The following is a 14190-nucleotide window of genomic DNA, read 5'->3' on the forward strand; positions in this document are numbered from 1 at the left end:
TACAGTACTGTACATATTACCAAAAGTATGTGGACACCCCTCATAATTATTTACATTTACATTCATGTCATTTACCTACAGACAGAGATGTTCACAAGTCACAAAATACGAGTCCAAGTCAAGTCACGAGTCAATATTGGAAATGTAGCGTAGAAATAAACAAATAATCTGTAAGTTCAGATAAAAAACAACAGATTAGCGAGTGTATTTTGCCGTTTGATTTCGTGCCTTTACTTCTCCTAGGTACCAGTTAAAAGCTTAAATTGACGTTTTGTTTTCATTGCAAATTACGGCACCGCGGCCAAAATCCTAGATACAGCAAAAAATCCATAATACTGCTTACCTTAACTTCTGTTCTTCCAGATGCTATTAAATTTATAAGCGTTTAATTGTCAAACATAACTAATGTTGCTGACTTTTGCTGTCCACAAGTCATTTTTTTGCGAGTCACGAGTCGAGTCCTAGTCATTTGAAACGAGTCCTCATCTCTGTCCTACAGAGAATTTTAAAAATGCTTATAAGGTGTACACAAATACATTCTAAATAAGGGTATGGTACACCGTCCCGAAATGTAAATAAAATAAAAGCACTTGCCAAACAGTTAAATATATTTTATTTCAGTGTATGAAAATGTATTTAAAAAGTAAAATGTAAGTTAAAAAAGCAAAAGTAAAATGAGAGCAAAGACGATGACAGTAGACAAAATCCCACCAAACTCTTTCATTTCATTGTGATGGTTTAATAATAAAAAGCATTGATCCTTATACACCGAGTGCACCGAATATCAGGTGCATCGTGTAGGTATACATCTACTGACTGTAGCTCATCTGTAGATCTGCACAATGTACCATCCCCCTTACCCCCTTCCTTAAATCTAAGTCACCACCCTCAGCGCACAGCGTACAGACACAGATGAGCTCCAGTCTCTCGACGTACACCTACAAACGGAACCAACACGGCCGGTGCGAATAACAGTGTACAAGCATTCATTCATTCATCCTACAGACCCCACACATGTGGACCCAAACCGTCAGATCAAACGCTAAACACGTCGTTACCGCACACACACATCAAAATCAGAACGCTCGCTAAGGTTCGACCCGAGGGCCCGAGAGTCGCTACTAAGACCTGATAAGACACAGAGAGAAAAGACACAATCACACCTTCTGCATTTACACCATCATTATCATCATAAGTCATTATATACACTGCATACAAACAGGCATGTACTGATACTCTACAGTTTTAAAACTTTATCCTGGTTTAATAAGGAATAATCAATCCCACCGTGGCATTTTAACCCCGAGTTTAACCTCTCAAAGCTAACCAAGCTTCCGTCTTCACAGTGGATATATTAAATGGCACGATTATTTCGTTTTGAGAGCACGAACGCTGGCTGGAAATGCTGCCTAGTAAATACAACGTTTGCAGCATAAAAACTCAAATCTATTAAGAAAATTAACTGCTCTAACCCTAACCATTACAAGGCCTATAAACCTGGAATATTTTGACTGGTGTTTATATATTTAAGTGCTGGTATAATATTTCACTTTGGTAAAATAACCATGACAGACATATTTAGAGTAATAGAAGCTCTTTCTGATTGTTTGGACCACATCACGGCGCTTTACTCTGTATAACCGATTCCTGTAGATTATCTGCACATGCCTTTACACAAAAACACACACAATTAAGGCGAATAAAAGACAAAAAGAAAGTGCTGGGGAAGGGGGGGGGGGGACTTTCTGAAATCGTCCTCACATAGGAAGTGACCGTGACGTGAGGTCAGACCTCTACACGCGTCTACAACTACAGAGTCGACTTTCCAACATGGCACTTACGGATCTACACCATCTACGAGGCCGCGGGTTGAGGACGCCGCCGCGGCCTTTAGCCGAGACGGATGAAATGCTACGCTGACCAGAAGATTAAGGCGTTTCTGATTTAGCTGAACACGCTTCTGTTTGAAATGCTGCGTCGCTCCTGGTGCATTTTGATGCTTCTGTTGTACATTCATGGCATTTAATCGGACGCTCGTATCCAACGTGACTTACAGTATATAGTCTGAGCAAGTGAGAATTCAGGGCCTTGCTCAAGAGTCCAACAGTGGCAACCTGGCAGTGGTGGGGCTTGAACTAGCAACCGTCTTACTTGTTCACTAGTCCACTAGTCTATCCCTATAGTATCCACTAGTCTACCACTATAATATCTGTGTTTATCTGGATTCTCCTCCGTTTCACTTTTAAACTTGTGTTACAGCTCCTAGGAGACGCATTCGGTTTCTTTCAAAAGCATCAAAACGCATCAGATCAGTCAGTTATTGTACAGTAATAATTGTACAGTAATAATGAGTCTATCCTATAAGGGCATCAGAATCCGGAAGCTGAAAAGCGCTGCATTAATGTAACATCTACTAAAAGTAACATGTATGATCCATTTTTTCGGTTGTGATTTATAGTCGGTAGAATACGATACGATACGAGTGTGATGTTAAAACGATGCTGGTTATAAAGGAGGAATTTAAAATAAGGCATATGTGAGCTTAAAGCACACCCTTTATCATCCGAGCAGCTCACACAGTTCATCATCCACCCAGGATAGTAAACGATGAACTGTTTTATTTATTTATCATCACATTTCCTGTATTAAAAGTCCCGTTATTATCATTTTAAAGGATAGAAAATCCTGCACGTACGCATACACTATACGGACAAAAGTATCGGGACGCCACTTCTAATTACTGAATCTGTGTGTTTCAGCCACAACAGTGTAATAAATCAGTGATATATAGGAAATCATATGCAGCAACAGTTTAGGGAAGGATCTTTCCTGTTGCAGCATGAGGAAACGCTTAACAAGGTTTAACACTACCGACTTTTAAAAGTCTTTCGTACTACCGAATAGGCACAAATTCCGACAGACATACTTCAAAGAGCATCTGTTATTCTAGCCTAATATTGTTTGTTTATTAAATCTCTCGCGATCAGGCGTCCGAATACTTTTGACCATGTGGCGTACACCTTAATTAGCAAACTAATAAAAAAACACAGGATCATCCGCACGGACGGATCAGGACTAGCTGGATCTGCCCTCCGAGTCGGGCTGGTGCCGCTGGACGCCGGGGCGAGCGCTCCGGTTGGGACTGGGCGAGTACGGCGGAGGGTCGTCGCTGATGGTGCTGGAATCGTTGGCGTCTGGAATGGTGAGGCTCTGGGAGGCGTCGGTGTCGTCGTTCTGGGCGAACTCGCTGTACGGCGGAGGCTTCAGGTCGTTCGCTTCAACACGAGAGGGAGAGAGAGAGAGGAACGATAAGAGACGGTCAGTTTCCTGTCATCTTTGATGCCGACGCTCGACCTACGGCATCGGCGGCCTTTGTTAAATCACAAGTGTACACATAAATATTGACAAGCATTTAAAAACTCATATTTCAGCCTCCACAAGGGGGCGTCCACATACACGTTTATTTAATTATTATTTATATTTACGTTTACAGCATTTAGCAGACACCTTTCATCTGAAGCAACTTACAGTACTGTGACAGTATACAGTCTAAGCAATTGAGGGTTGAGGGCCTTGCTCAAGGGCCCAGCAATGGCAACCTGGCAGTGGTGGGACTTAAACCTTTAATTTCTCTATTAATTAGGATTTTAATAAATAAACCCACATGGACACGGGGAGAACATGCAAACTCCACTTCACCTTCTTGCTGTGAGGAGACTAGCCTAGTGGTTAAGGTACTGGACTAGTAATCAGAAGGTCACTGGTTCAGACCTCACAGCTGCCAGGTTGTTGCTGTTGGGCCCTTGAGCAAGGCCCTCAACCCTCAATTGCTCAGACTGTATACTGTAACAGTACTGTAAGTCGCTTTGGATAAATGCATCTGCTAAATGCCGAAAATGTAAATGTAAAATGAGACCCACCGAGCCACTATATTTTATGCTATATGATAATAATACTAATACTTAGTTCTATACTAGTTCTATAGCATATTTGCTTTGATGTTTACCCCCCATGAAGCAGAATTAGCCCTAAACGATGCACCTTTGATTAAATCCTGGCTGTGTGTTATTTGCTCTACATCTCATCGTGAGAAACCTGAAGACCTGCGTGGTTTCCTGCCGTCTCTGCTCTGTGAGCTGAAAGCCACAAGTGCACGTCGAGCCTCGGTGTAATCAGAACCGAAACTGGTCACAGTAACGAGGTAAAAGTGCTTCTGCAAACTTTTCTAAACCCTCCCACGTCAATCCTGCTCACAAACGAGGCATCTTACTGTCTTTGCTCTAAAATCTGGTCCCACTGTAGTTTAAACGAAGTAACATAAAGCCTCCACAAGAGTGCGGTCACATACAGGTTTATTTAATTATTATTATTTATTCTGCAACTCATTTTCTGACTATGGTACACTTAAAAAACACACACACACACACACACACACACACACACAACTTAAGTGAATTAAAAACTTGATTTGAACATTGTTAGACATAATCAGAGAGCAGAAGAGACATGAAGCGAGGCTCTGAACAGAAACTGAACGGAGCGTTTACGATCCTCCGGCCCGGAGAGTATTTTTCGAGTACGACGGAGAAACAGGCTTGGACTCGCCTCGGGTCGCTCCTCGCTTTTATGCAGGTCGTAACCCGAACAGACGAAACAAGGCTGTAAATATCTTACCACCCTGAGAGGCCTGAATTCACCTCAGCATATTCTCCCAACGTTCAGTTGACTACTCATGAGCATCCAAACAATGATGAGGGAGAAAATATGTGCATTTTAATGCCTATTTCATGCATGTAGGGGTGTGGAAGATGGAGATGGAACCACGATGGACGATCCAGCTCACACTCAGTGTCTCAGCGGCTCATCTGAGGTGGTTCTAATGTTCTGGCTCATCAGTGTGTTTGATTAAAGCTTTAAGCGTTCACTACAGCAGAGGAAACGGTAGTTGACTGAAGCCACAGGGTGGAACAAAGTTGTTCCTTAATCACAAAGTCACTGAACCACATGTACAGGAACATCTGAAGAGCTTCCACCACACTGTACTTCTCACACACACGTTCTGCAGGTAGGCTGGAAATGTGGTCGAGGCTGACACACGGTGCATATTTTTAACGCATCATCAAACTTCCTCTCACCGTTTCCTCTGCACTATTGCTATATTTATACTTATATATCTGTATATATTGTTTATAAGAATAGATACACTACTGCTCCTATTATTATTATTGTATCAGATGCACAATTACATATATTTTATATATGCACGTTGTACATTCGCTACACCTTACTTACTTTATTTGTATTAGTTTCTCTTATGTTAATGCCCAAGACACTTTTGTAATTTTCTCTATTTATATTACATATCGCACATATATTTATTACCTACCAACACTGTACTAACGCAATACTCTTGAGCCTATTTAATTAATCATTTTTAACTGAGTCTTTTATTTACTTAATTTTTTTCCTATTGTACCTTGAGCTGTTGTAATACTTGACTTTCCCTCTGGGATTAACACACTGATCAATCTATCTATCTGTCTATCCACCTGTCCGTCCGTCCGTCCATCCATCTATCCATCTATCTATCCACCCGTCCATCCATCCATCCATCTATCCACCCGTCCGTCCATCCATCCATCCATCCATCCATCTATCCACCCGTCCATCCATCCATCCATCCATCACTCCATCCATCCATCTATCTATCCACCCGTCCGTCCATCCGTCCATCCATCCATCCATCTATCTATCCATCTATCTCTATAATCAATGTAAAAGTGTGCTTCTCTACACACGTGATCGTCTCTGTGCTGCACCTCAAAATAACAAACCAGTAGTATTCTACTCCCCATAGTTTGTCTATGTACAGTTTATTTCTTTCTCTATAAACTCAGCAACTCTAAAGATGCTCGGTTACACCAGGGCACCTCGTAGTGCAGATTAACCAGCAATCGTGAAGCACTTGAATGCTGCACAAATTAAAAATGTTAAATTGCTTAACACAAACTTTTTAAAGTTTAAATTTCACAGCAAATTGCGTATTACACGGGAAACGGCGTATTTCACGCTCTGTGATGCAACTTTTAAGGCCGTGAATTAGGTAGGCCTTTATGGATAAGGTTAATAACTATTCCCAAAAAAATTTAGGACTCATGAACTATGTGAACTATCCCGTCGAAAGAAAGGAAACTCCATGTTGTGAAGCTCTAGGTCTTACCTCCAGAGACGACCTCGTATGGAGGAGGTAGGTCCAGATGAGAGAGGGATGAGGACGGAGGAAGGGAAGCGGACACTTCGCCCACTGACCCTTCGTCCTGAACGCCATGCCAGTTTGGCCAGATGGACGTCTGAGAAACGCAAGACAAAACAGCATTGTGATAAGGGGCTGTACTGGAGCTCTATGTGTAATTAAATAAACCCTCTGAACACACTTGGGACGAATTGGAATGCTGACTGTGAGCTGGGCGTTATCATCCATCATCCTGGAGCCTCTGCTCTGTCTGGACGATTCTGAGTGTGTTTATTCAGTCAAAAGGGCATTTACGGGGTCCACTGTTTATGCAGTCTGCATCCCAATTCATCCCAAAGACTCTTGATGGTTTGAGTTTAGAATTTTACAAGATCCACTGAAGCTCCTCCAGACCAAACAGCATAAACACATCAAACCTTGTTTTTGCGGAGCTTGGTTTGGAAAAGTTATTGACGGGTGTGGCTGATACACCCAAAATTAATAATTAGGCAAAGCGTCCACATACTTTTGGTCGTACGCTTCAAGTACCGTGACCGAGCAACAACAATAAAGCTTGATTCGATAAACATCATACGTACATTCTGTCTCTCGCACATTTGGTGCAGGTACGCCCGTCCTCCCACGATAACGATCTGGGCGTTGCGTGGGTTACTGAGATACGCCGCCAGCTGCCTCTGTCTCGAGCGGTACCAGCAGACGTAGAAGAAGATCTTTATCATAATAAATATTATGACGACTCTGAAACGATAGAATACAGCCGCGTTCACCAAACTGACAAAAATGAGCGATCAACAAACAGCCTGATTATAGCGTAACACGTACATGTACCAGTACAGCTCCATGATGAACCTTCTCAGTCTGATTCAGTCCTCATAATCCAATCTTCATAACCTTCAGTCCGACTGAAATCAGAAACAAAAAACAAGAGACAACGTTCATTCATTCAGTGTCTCCTGTACTGAACATTTCCTGCTCCGACACACACGACACGCTGATATGCACTCGTCATGTTCGCACTTCCTCAAATTCAAGTAACAAACAGTTGAGAGGAAGTTTTACTGTGCAAATCAGACAATAATAGGATGCAAAGAAGTCCTGGGGGAGGGGGGGGTTAGGGTTAGCTGCAATATCAATTAATCGGATCAAAAATAATATAGTATAATAGTCTTATATTTATTTTATTTCTGCATTTTCTCCCAGTTTATCGTAGTCAGTTTGTCTCCCCCTGCTGGTGGATCCCTGATTGCAGGTGAGGAGGGTATACTGCCGCTCACGCCTCCTCCGACCCGCGCGCAGCCCTCAGCGGAACCCTTTTCCACCCGTGTACTCTGCACAGGCGCCTCTCTATCTGCCAATCACCCCACCCACATAGTCCGGTCATCCCACCCTAGCAGAAACGTGTCAATTATGCCCGCTAGATGGCGCCCAGCCGACCGGTGGCAACGCCGAATTTCAAACCAAGGAGTTCAGAATCTCTGCGCTGGTGTGCTAGAGGAATATCCCGCTGTGCCACCTGGGCGCCTTTGTCTTATATTTATAAAAAAAACAGTTTGACTAAAGAGATTTAACTTGGCAGCAGCTCCGTTTTCCCTCATATGTTCCCTCATAATTTCAATAATATCCAGTGCTGTGTGTAATAAGCACTGTTGCATAAAAATGAACCATAACTACTCTTACGGTTCTAATGTAAATCTAACTTGTTTGATTTAACCCTTATTGATGGCAATATGGATGTAAAAGCAGGAAAAAAAGTGGTTGAAGTCTTTTGAGAAAACTTTGGATGGCAAAGAATCTGAAGCTCTGTTATTTTGGACACAATATATATTAAATTACTGTTATTATAATTATTACACTATTATTAAAATATTATTACCATATATCCATATGGTTGGCAAGACTCAAAGTCAACTTGATGGCACCTTATAGTAATAATAATAACAAATGTGGGTGTTCCAACAGGGAACTGATCCAAAATACACATGAAAACTGCATTTGGAATGGATAAAACAACTAAAATGAAGCTTTTGGAATAATCCAGTTGAGGGTACAGTATGAAGTTCATGCCAGAAACCAACAAGATTAGAATTAGATTAGAACTAGATTAGAATTAGAACAATTCTGTCAGGTGTAGTTGGTCAAAATCTAACCGGGGTTCAACCAGGAGCTTGTAAATGGTCAGATAAGCATCAGACTGAGCACTAAAATAACCAGATATTAAATGTGCTGCTATTTATTTTTAACCCATCAGATTTTTCTCTGTTTTTATTACTGATAGACTCAATTTTGTTAGAGTAATTTTAAACAAAATTGTATTTTAGTGTTTAAATTAAACAGTCAGACAGAAATGGAACTGTAGAAATTAATTAAACACCAAGATTACCATAATACACGTCTTTTATAAGTATATATATATATAAATAAAAAAGACATCAATACATTTAAAACAATGCAGACAGAATGTGTATCGCATCCCTTTTCAAGTTGCAGTCCAGAACTCTTTACCAAATCCATTTTGATAGTTAAAAACATTACAAATATATATATATATAAAATTGTATCGTTAGAATCAAACACACTACTGTGTTAGCTTAGCCACTTAGCTTATACTAATTACCACAGGGCTCCACGCTATCTAGCGTATCCAGTTACTACCTTAAAGTTTGAAATCTTATAATAATATTTTATTTCCACAAACAAAACTTCTGTAATGAGTTTAAAAGGTTATAAAAGTGACTGACCTGCGCCACGTTGATGTGTGTAAACTCAGTTAGCCGTTAGCATGGTGTTTGTTTGTTTTCCATTACTGAGGAATGTAGCTGTTCTCAATAGCCTAAACACGCCTTAAAACCAACTTCTGACTGAAATATCGCTCTTCTAACGATTCAACGCTAACTAAAAAGTTGTATTTATTGATATTAGACCTTTAAAAGAGATCCCCGCGGTTATAATGTGTGTGTAATGAGAGCTAACATGAATAAATCTTTGTGTATCACACAGCTTCCGTAAGAAAAACCCAACAGGGCTGAGACGCGTCTCAAACCATCCATCACTTCTGCCTGTGCACTAGCTAGGATCCCAGTTATCATCCAATAATTTCAGAAAAGAATGAGTCCTTTAGGGGATTTTAATATCTCTTTATTTATTCTTGCCAAGTGCCTCGTCCTGGTCAGGGATGCAGTGCATCCAGCGCACCGGAGGCAGTGGGCGCAGGGCTGGAATGCGCCCATTTCAGGGCAACACACTCCAAATTTGCTCACCTACACCAACAACACATTCCCAATGCCTTAATAGTGGGAAGAAACCAGAACCCCTAGAGAAAACACGTCCAAATGCGTGGAGAACATACCAAATTTCTTAGAACAGGGACTGAAAATGAGGCTCGAACCCAGCTACTTTAGAACCAGTTACCATGTGGCACCCACTTTATCCACTGCTCCATCACATCACCTGGTAAAACATTACCATTCATCTTTTATTCATCCTGGTCAGGGTTGCAGTGCATCTGGCACCACCTGGAAACACACCACTGACAATCCACTGTAGGACAAACACACACTCCAGAGTTCAATCTATAGCAATTTCAACTTAGAGCAGCCAACCCATCATTCGCATGTTTGTAAGACCAGGAAAGAACCCTCTTAGAAATGGAAAGAACATACCAAACCTCTTACTGAGTTTCAACTTATCCGTTTGCTGCACCATCAGGTCACATGGCAGAAACAGCCCTTTTTATTTTCACTAACCACTTCGTCCTGGTCAGGATTGCAGTGGGTTGAGCACTATTTGGAATCCAAGAGCAAGGCAGGAGGAATACACCGGGTAACAATTCACCTCTGGTTAATTTATTCCTAATGCAGTAGGTGGATTGGCTGTTCAAAATTGCATCCAAAATTTTGCCCAGTGTTCCCAGGTGGTACCTGACTCACTACGATCCTGACCAGCAAGAAACAGGTGGTGAAACTAAATAAATGAGTGCCTAACAAGTGTTCCTAACTAACAAGGTCTCATTTGAGAACTAGACGTCGATTTGAGACACGCCCAAACCGAGTCACAAAAATCCCTTCCATCCAACTTTCAGTTTCAAACAAATCAATAATTATTTATAATATTTGTTATTAAATATGTATTAATAAAAAACACTTTGGTATCAGGATTTACATCTGAAGTCAAATTTTCTAATCATCCTGTCACGGAATTTAAATAACAAACACTGTTTCCCTCTTGCAAATTTAAATTCTTTATTGTCTATTTTGGCAATAAATCTGCTAAAATAAAGTCATAGCTATAGTTGGTGACTTCTCTGTGCTCATATAAGCAGGGCAAGTCTGACTGTTTAGACCACTCCAAAGCTCCAGACCTTTTTTTGTAAATGAGAAGAATTACATCTAGATATTTACTCAGCAACAAAAAGAACCAAAACCCTTAAACAAAACAGGCATTACAGAAATAAACACAAATCAAAATATCTGATTAGATTTATATGACCAATCTCAAATATCAAATCAATGCTGAAGCAAAACACGTTCAATTGAAAAAGACTAAACGTCTGAATCAAACTGCCCAGAAGGCAATGTTCCATTTTCCTATGCTCATTTTCCTGCATTTTGGATTTAAGTAATTAAGCCCATTTGATCATCACTTTTAGAAATTTCTCCTACAACATTCTCATCTGTTATCTTCAACCACGATGGTTCTCCTGGGGTACGTCTCCACGTCCACGAATATGTAACGGAATTCATATTTCCCGGTTTCTGGATTCTAAGAAGGTACAAAAGCACAGTGTGAATATACAAATGTGTAGTTACAAGCATTCTTTAACCATGGATGTTAATAATTCTGGCACTGTATGTTCAGAGACTATAGAGAATATACTCTACACATTAGTGATTATTTACCTCTCGTGATTCGGAGTGGACGGTGCCTTGCAGGCCCGGTTCCGAACCTTCGATGTAGAATTTCAGCCTCATGTGTTTCTGTCCGTCCTTCATGTACTCAACATGACTGCAGAGAGATCACAGAAAGCTCGTTACACGTAATCTACTGATCTTTAAAGTAAAACAGTCCCTGACCATGAACCTGCTGGAGATGCCATTTCAAAAACATAAGCATTAGTATCACATCCAGGTCTCTGCGACTTCTGCACCACCCACTCAATGTATCTTAATAATAAATAGTTTTCCCCCTCACCTGACGTGTTGTCTTCGACCTCGCCGTGTCGTCTCTCCGTAACATTTAATAGGCTCGCCGAAAGCTCCGACCACCTAAAAACCAAACCAAAAATTTTAGTCATTTAAATGAAGATCAGCGCTACTTTATTGTTGTTGGTGTGAACAGGTATATTGATATGACTTCATACACCAGGGTTGAGGAGACTATCAGGGGTAGTTTGAAGGCTAAAATTTGGATGAGGTAAAATCCAAAATGAAATATTGCTTGTAGCGCTGATTCCATTGGTACGTACCTCTGGATGTGACTTGCATTTGTTAAAAGCCTTTCCATAGAGCTTGCTTGGACTTGATGATGAGAACAGTTCTTGAAAGACGACGTACAGAAGTCCTCCTGTAGGAAGTCGATGCTTTTAGGTGTATTAATAATATCATTATTAAAGCTGCAGTATGTGAATTTTAATAATAAGGGTGCTGTGTGTTGACCTGTAAAGGCCTGTTTAAGGAATGCACGGTCCTTGAGGTGTGTTTAACGTAATTAAGCACTGTGGATTGCTTCCCCAACCTTCGTCAGTTTATTCCACGCTACACAAATACGCCAGAGAGGTCTCCAAATCCTCTACACACTCCAAAGTTACATACTGCAGCTTTAACCATCATGCAAAATGAATTTATTTGCATCTTCGATCATAAACTTCACCTGTAACTCCGAGTCCAACCAGCACTACAATCAGATAGGTGACATCTCGTCCAGCCTGCTTCACTGTTGGGAATAAACCAGCATTAGTGCATCCAGGACATGTGGAGTAACTTTACTGTAATGTACTAATAAACATGCATTTAACAGAAATAAATAAATAAAAAGAACCTTTCTGGGCAGCAGACAGGCCTGAGGATGGTGTGTTTCCCGTGGTTGAAACCTGCTTTTCAGGAGGATCTTTATTTTTGCACTGAAATCCAACATGCAAATGTCTCGTTTGGCTTAAAGCACCGTGATGGTGCAGAAAAGCAAATGTAGATTTATTAATCCGAATTAAAACTGGACTATGTAAGTGTAAAGCTGACGTTTGTACAGGCAAGGTGACATATAACCGATTTAACACATGCTGTACACAATGAGAGGGTTTTGCAAGTCTGTATAAGAAAGAATAAACCATCATTTACACCCAAAATGTAAAAATATACAGTTATTTTAAAAATATGACTATAGCAATAACACTAACAAGCAACTTCTAGTCTAACTAACCAAAATCAAACGCTTTACATGCACACAATGCCTTTTATTACGATTTTAACTCTATAAAATAGTTTTACTTGAGATTAAAAGCTTATTTTCTGGATTCTGTAGATGTAAACGCACATAAACACAAAAGCAACTTAATTTCTGCAGGCGTGTATAAAGTGTGTAATGAGCTGCAAACACAGCCACAGTTACAATGCCCAAAATCCCCCTTCAAAATTACAGTTCCAATCCATAAATATAGCTGCGATAACTAAAGTTATAGTTCATTCATAGTTGTTTTGTTTATATTAATCAGATATTTTATATTCAACCTAAAATAGTCAGAAAACATATATTTCGGTTCATTTATTATGCTTTTAAGTGTTAGAGAAGTGAACAGAAATGAAGAGCCGATTCTGCAGTGTCGATTCTCATATTTAACGCTTTATTAATATAATCGATTCCCTAATTTTAGAATCGACTCTCCAACGAACTGTCCGAACTGGCTCAGGTTCCGCAAACAACATAAACAGATCAATCGTACAATGCACCTATTTGGCATTAACTGTATTTTGGATTTATATTTAATGTATGTGATCTCTAAAACAATAGTCTATACGCAGTTTTCAAGGGTTTGGAATCGAGTTTAATCCAACGGGAATAAGAGTCGATTCCTTGACAGAGTCTGTGATTAAACTGTGACGTGAGGAGCTGTGTGTTGCGAGGCTTCACAGCACCTCGATACGCAAGTGCTCATGGGAGTTGTAGTTTCACCCATATTTGTTAACCTTTTTTTTGGGGGGGGGGGGGGGGGGTATTTAAGTTTATATTTTAAGATATATCAAATCAACTAATATTTCACTTAAATATTTAATATTAAAATGTCTCAAAATGATGTTCAATTACATTAATACCAACAAGCAAACAATTACAAGTTATCAAAAACGTATTTAATTACTTATACCAATTAAAAATCTTATACAATTATTCCTCTACACTGTAACTACACATTACAGTTGCCACCAAAGGTGTAGTCCTTCTTATAATGTTAGTTCACTGTGAATACCAGTTTCCTAATGCTAATAATGCTAATAATGTACTAGCAAAAAAGAGCCTCACTTGCTAATCACAGTAGCATAACATTTACCCGAGTTCTTATTCAAAATCAAAACAAAAACGTATGTAATTAGAAATTATATGCAAAACTGTGTCTCAAACATTCGTTTATTGTCTGAAAAGCAGAAGCAGGGGTTTCTTTCCTGCAAGGCATCCTCCTGAGCCCATGGTGATGTAAAGTTCTCATGTAAAGCTCTTCTGGCTGTGGACAGTGTCTCCTGTGATCCAGCATCTTCTAATTTATTGCAGACCTGCTATTTTTTCATAAACAAATGAACCAGACATGACAATGTTAACTTTGCCAAGTAGTGAGTGTATTAGTAAATCAAGGACAGAATATTTCTATGTTTTTCAGCACTTGGTGTCCTGTTCTGTGAGCGTTATGGCTGAGTTGTTGTTGCTCCTTGATGTCTCCACTTCAGAAACTGCAGTTA

General features: G+C 40.0%; 2 protein-coding genes across 2 annotated transcripts; both read right to left on the reverse strand.

Moving 5' to 3' along the window:
- Positions 1-718: 718 nt before the first annotated feature.
- On the reverse strand, positions 719-9242 carry si:dkey-118j18.2 (uncharacterized). Its single transcript, XM_062985941.1, has 5 exons — positions 8992-9242; positions 7076-7155; positions 6832-6991; positions 6221-6350; positions 719-3275 (listed from the first exon to the last, which is right to left on the reverse strand). Exons 2-5 carry the CDS (start codon positions 7093-7095, stop codon positions 3076-3078), a joined length of 510 nt encoding a protein of 169 aa, XP_062842011.1. The 5' UTR covers positions 7096-7155; positions 8992-9242; the 3' UTR covers positions 719-3075.
- Positions 9243-10474: 1232 nt separating this feature from the next.
- timm21 (translocase of inner mitochondrial membrane 21) lies at positions 10475-12578 on the reverse strand. Its single transcript, XM_062985755.1, has 6 exons — positions 12287-12578; positions 12119-12181; positions 11715-11812; positions 11441-11514; positions 11149-11254; positions 10475-11011 (listed from the first exon to the last, which is right to left on the reverse strand). The coding sequence occupies exons 1-6, from the start codon at positions 12576-12578 to the stop codon at positions 10919-10921; spliced, it is 726 nt and encodes a 241-aa protein (XP_062841825.1). The 3' UTR covers positions 10475-10918.
- Between the last annotated feature and the right edge of the window lie 1612 nt (positions 12579-14190).

Source organism: Trichomycterus rosablanca, chromosome 23, assembly GCF_030014385.1.
Source record: "Trichomycterus rosablanca isolate fTriRos1 chromosome 23, fTriRos1.hap1, whole genome shotgun sequence".
In the NCBI taxonomy this organism is placed as follows: domain Eukaryota; kingdom Metazoa; phylum Chordata; class Actinopteri; order Siluriformes; family Trichomycteridae; genus Trichomycterus; species Trichomycterus rosablanca.

What these genes read in the sequence shown, in the direction of transcription:
- si:dkey-118j18.2 (XM_062985941.1), bottom strand. Translation starts at nt 7,095, where the DNA reads ATGGAGCTGTACTGGTACAT. An exon ending in AAATGTGCGAGAGACAGAAT is followed by an intron (nt 6,351 to 6,831) that starts GTACGTATGATG and finishes TGCGTTTCTCAG; the next exon opens with ACGTCCATCTGGCCAAACTG. An exon ending in ATACGAGGTCGTCTCTGGAG is followed by an intron (nt 3,276 to 6,220) that starts GTAAGACCTAGA and finishes CTCGTGTTGAAG; the next exon opens with CGAACGACCTGAAGCCTCCG.
- timm21 (XM_062985755.1), bottom strand. Translation starts at nt 12,578, where the DNA reads ATGATGGTTTATTCTTTCTTATACAGACTTGCAAAACCCTCTCATTGT. An exon ending in AATGCAAGTCACATCCAGAG is followed by an intron (nt 11,515 to 11,714) that starts GTACGTACCAAT and finishes TTTGGTTTTTAG; the next exon opens with GTGGTCGGAGCTTTCGGCGA. An exon ending in TCCACTCCGAATCACGAGAG is followed by an intron (nt 11,012 to 11,148) that starts GTAAATAATCAC and finishes GTACCTTCTTAG; the next exon opens with AATCCAGAAACCGGGAAATA.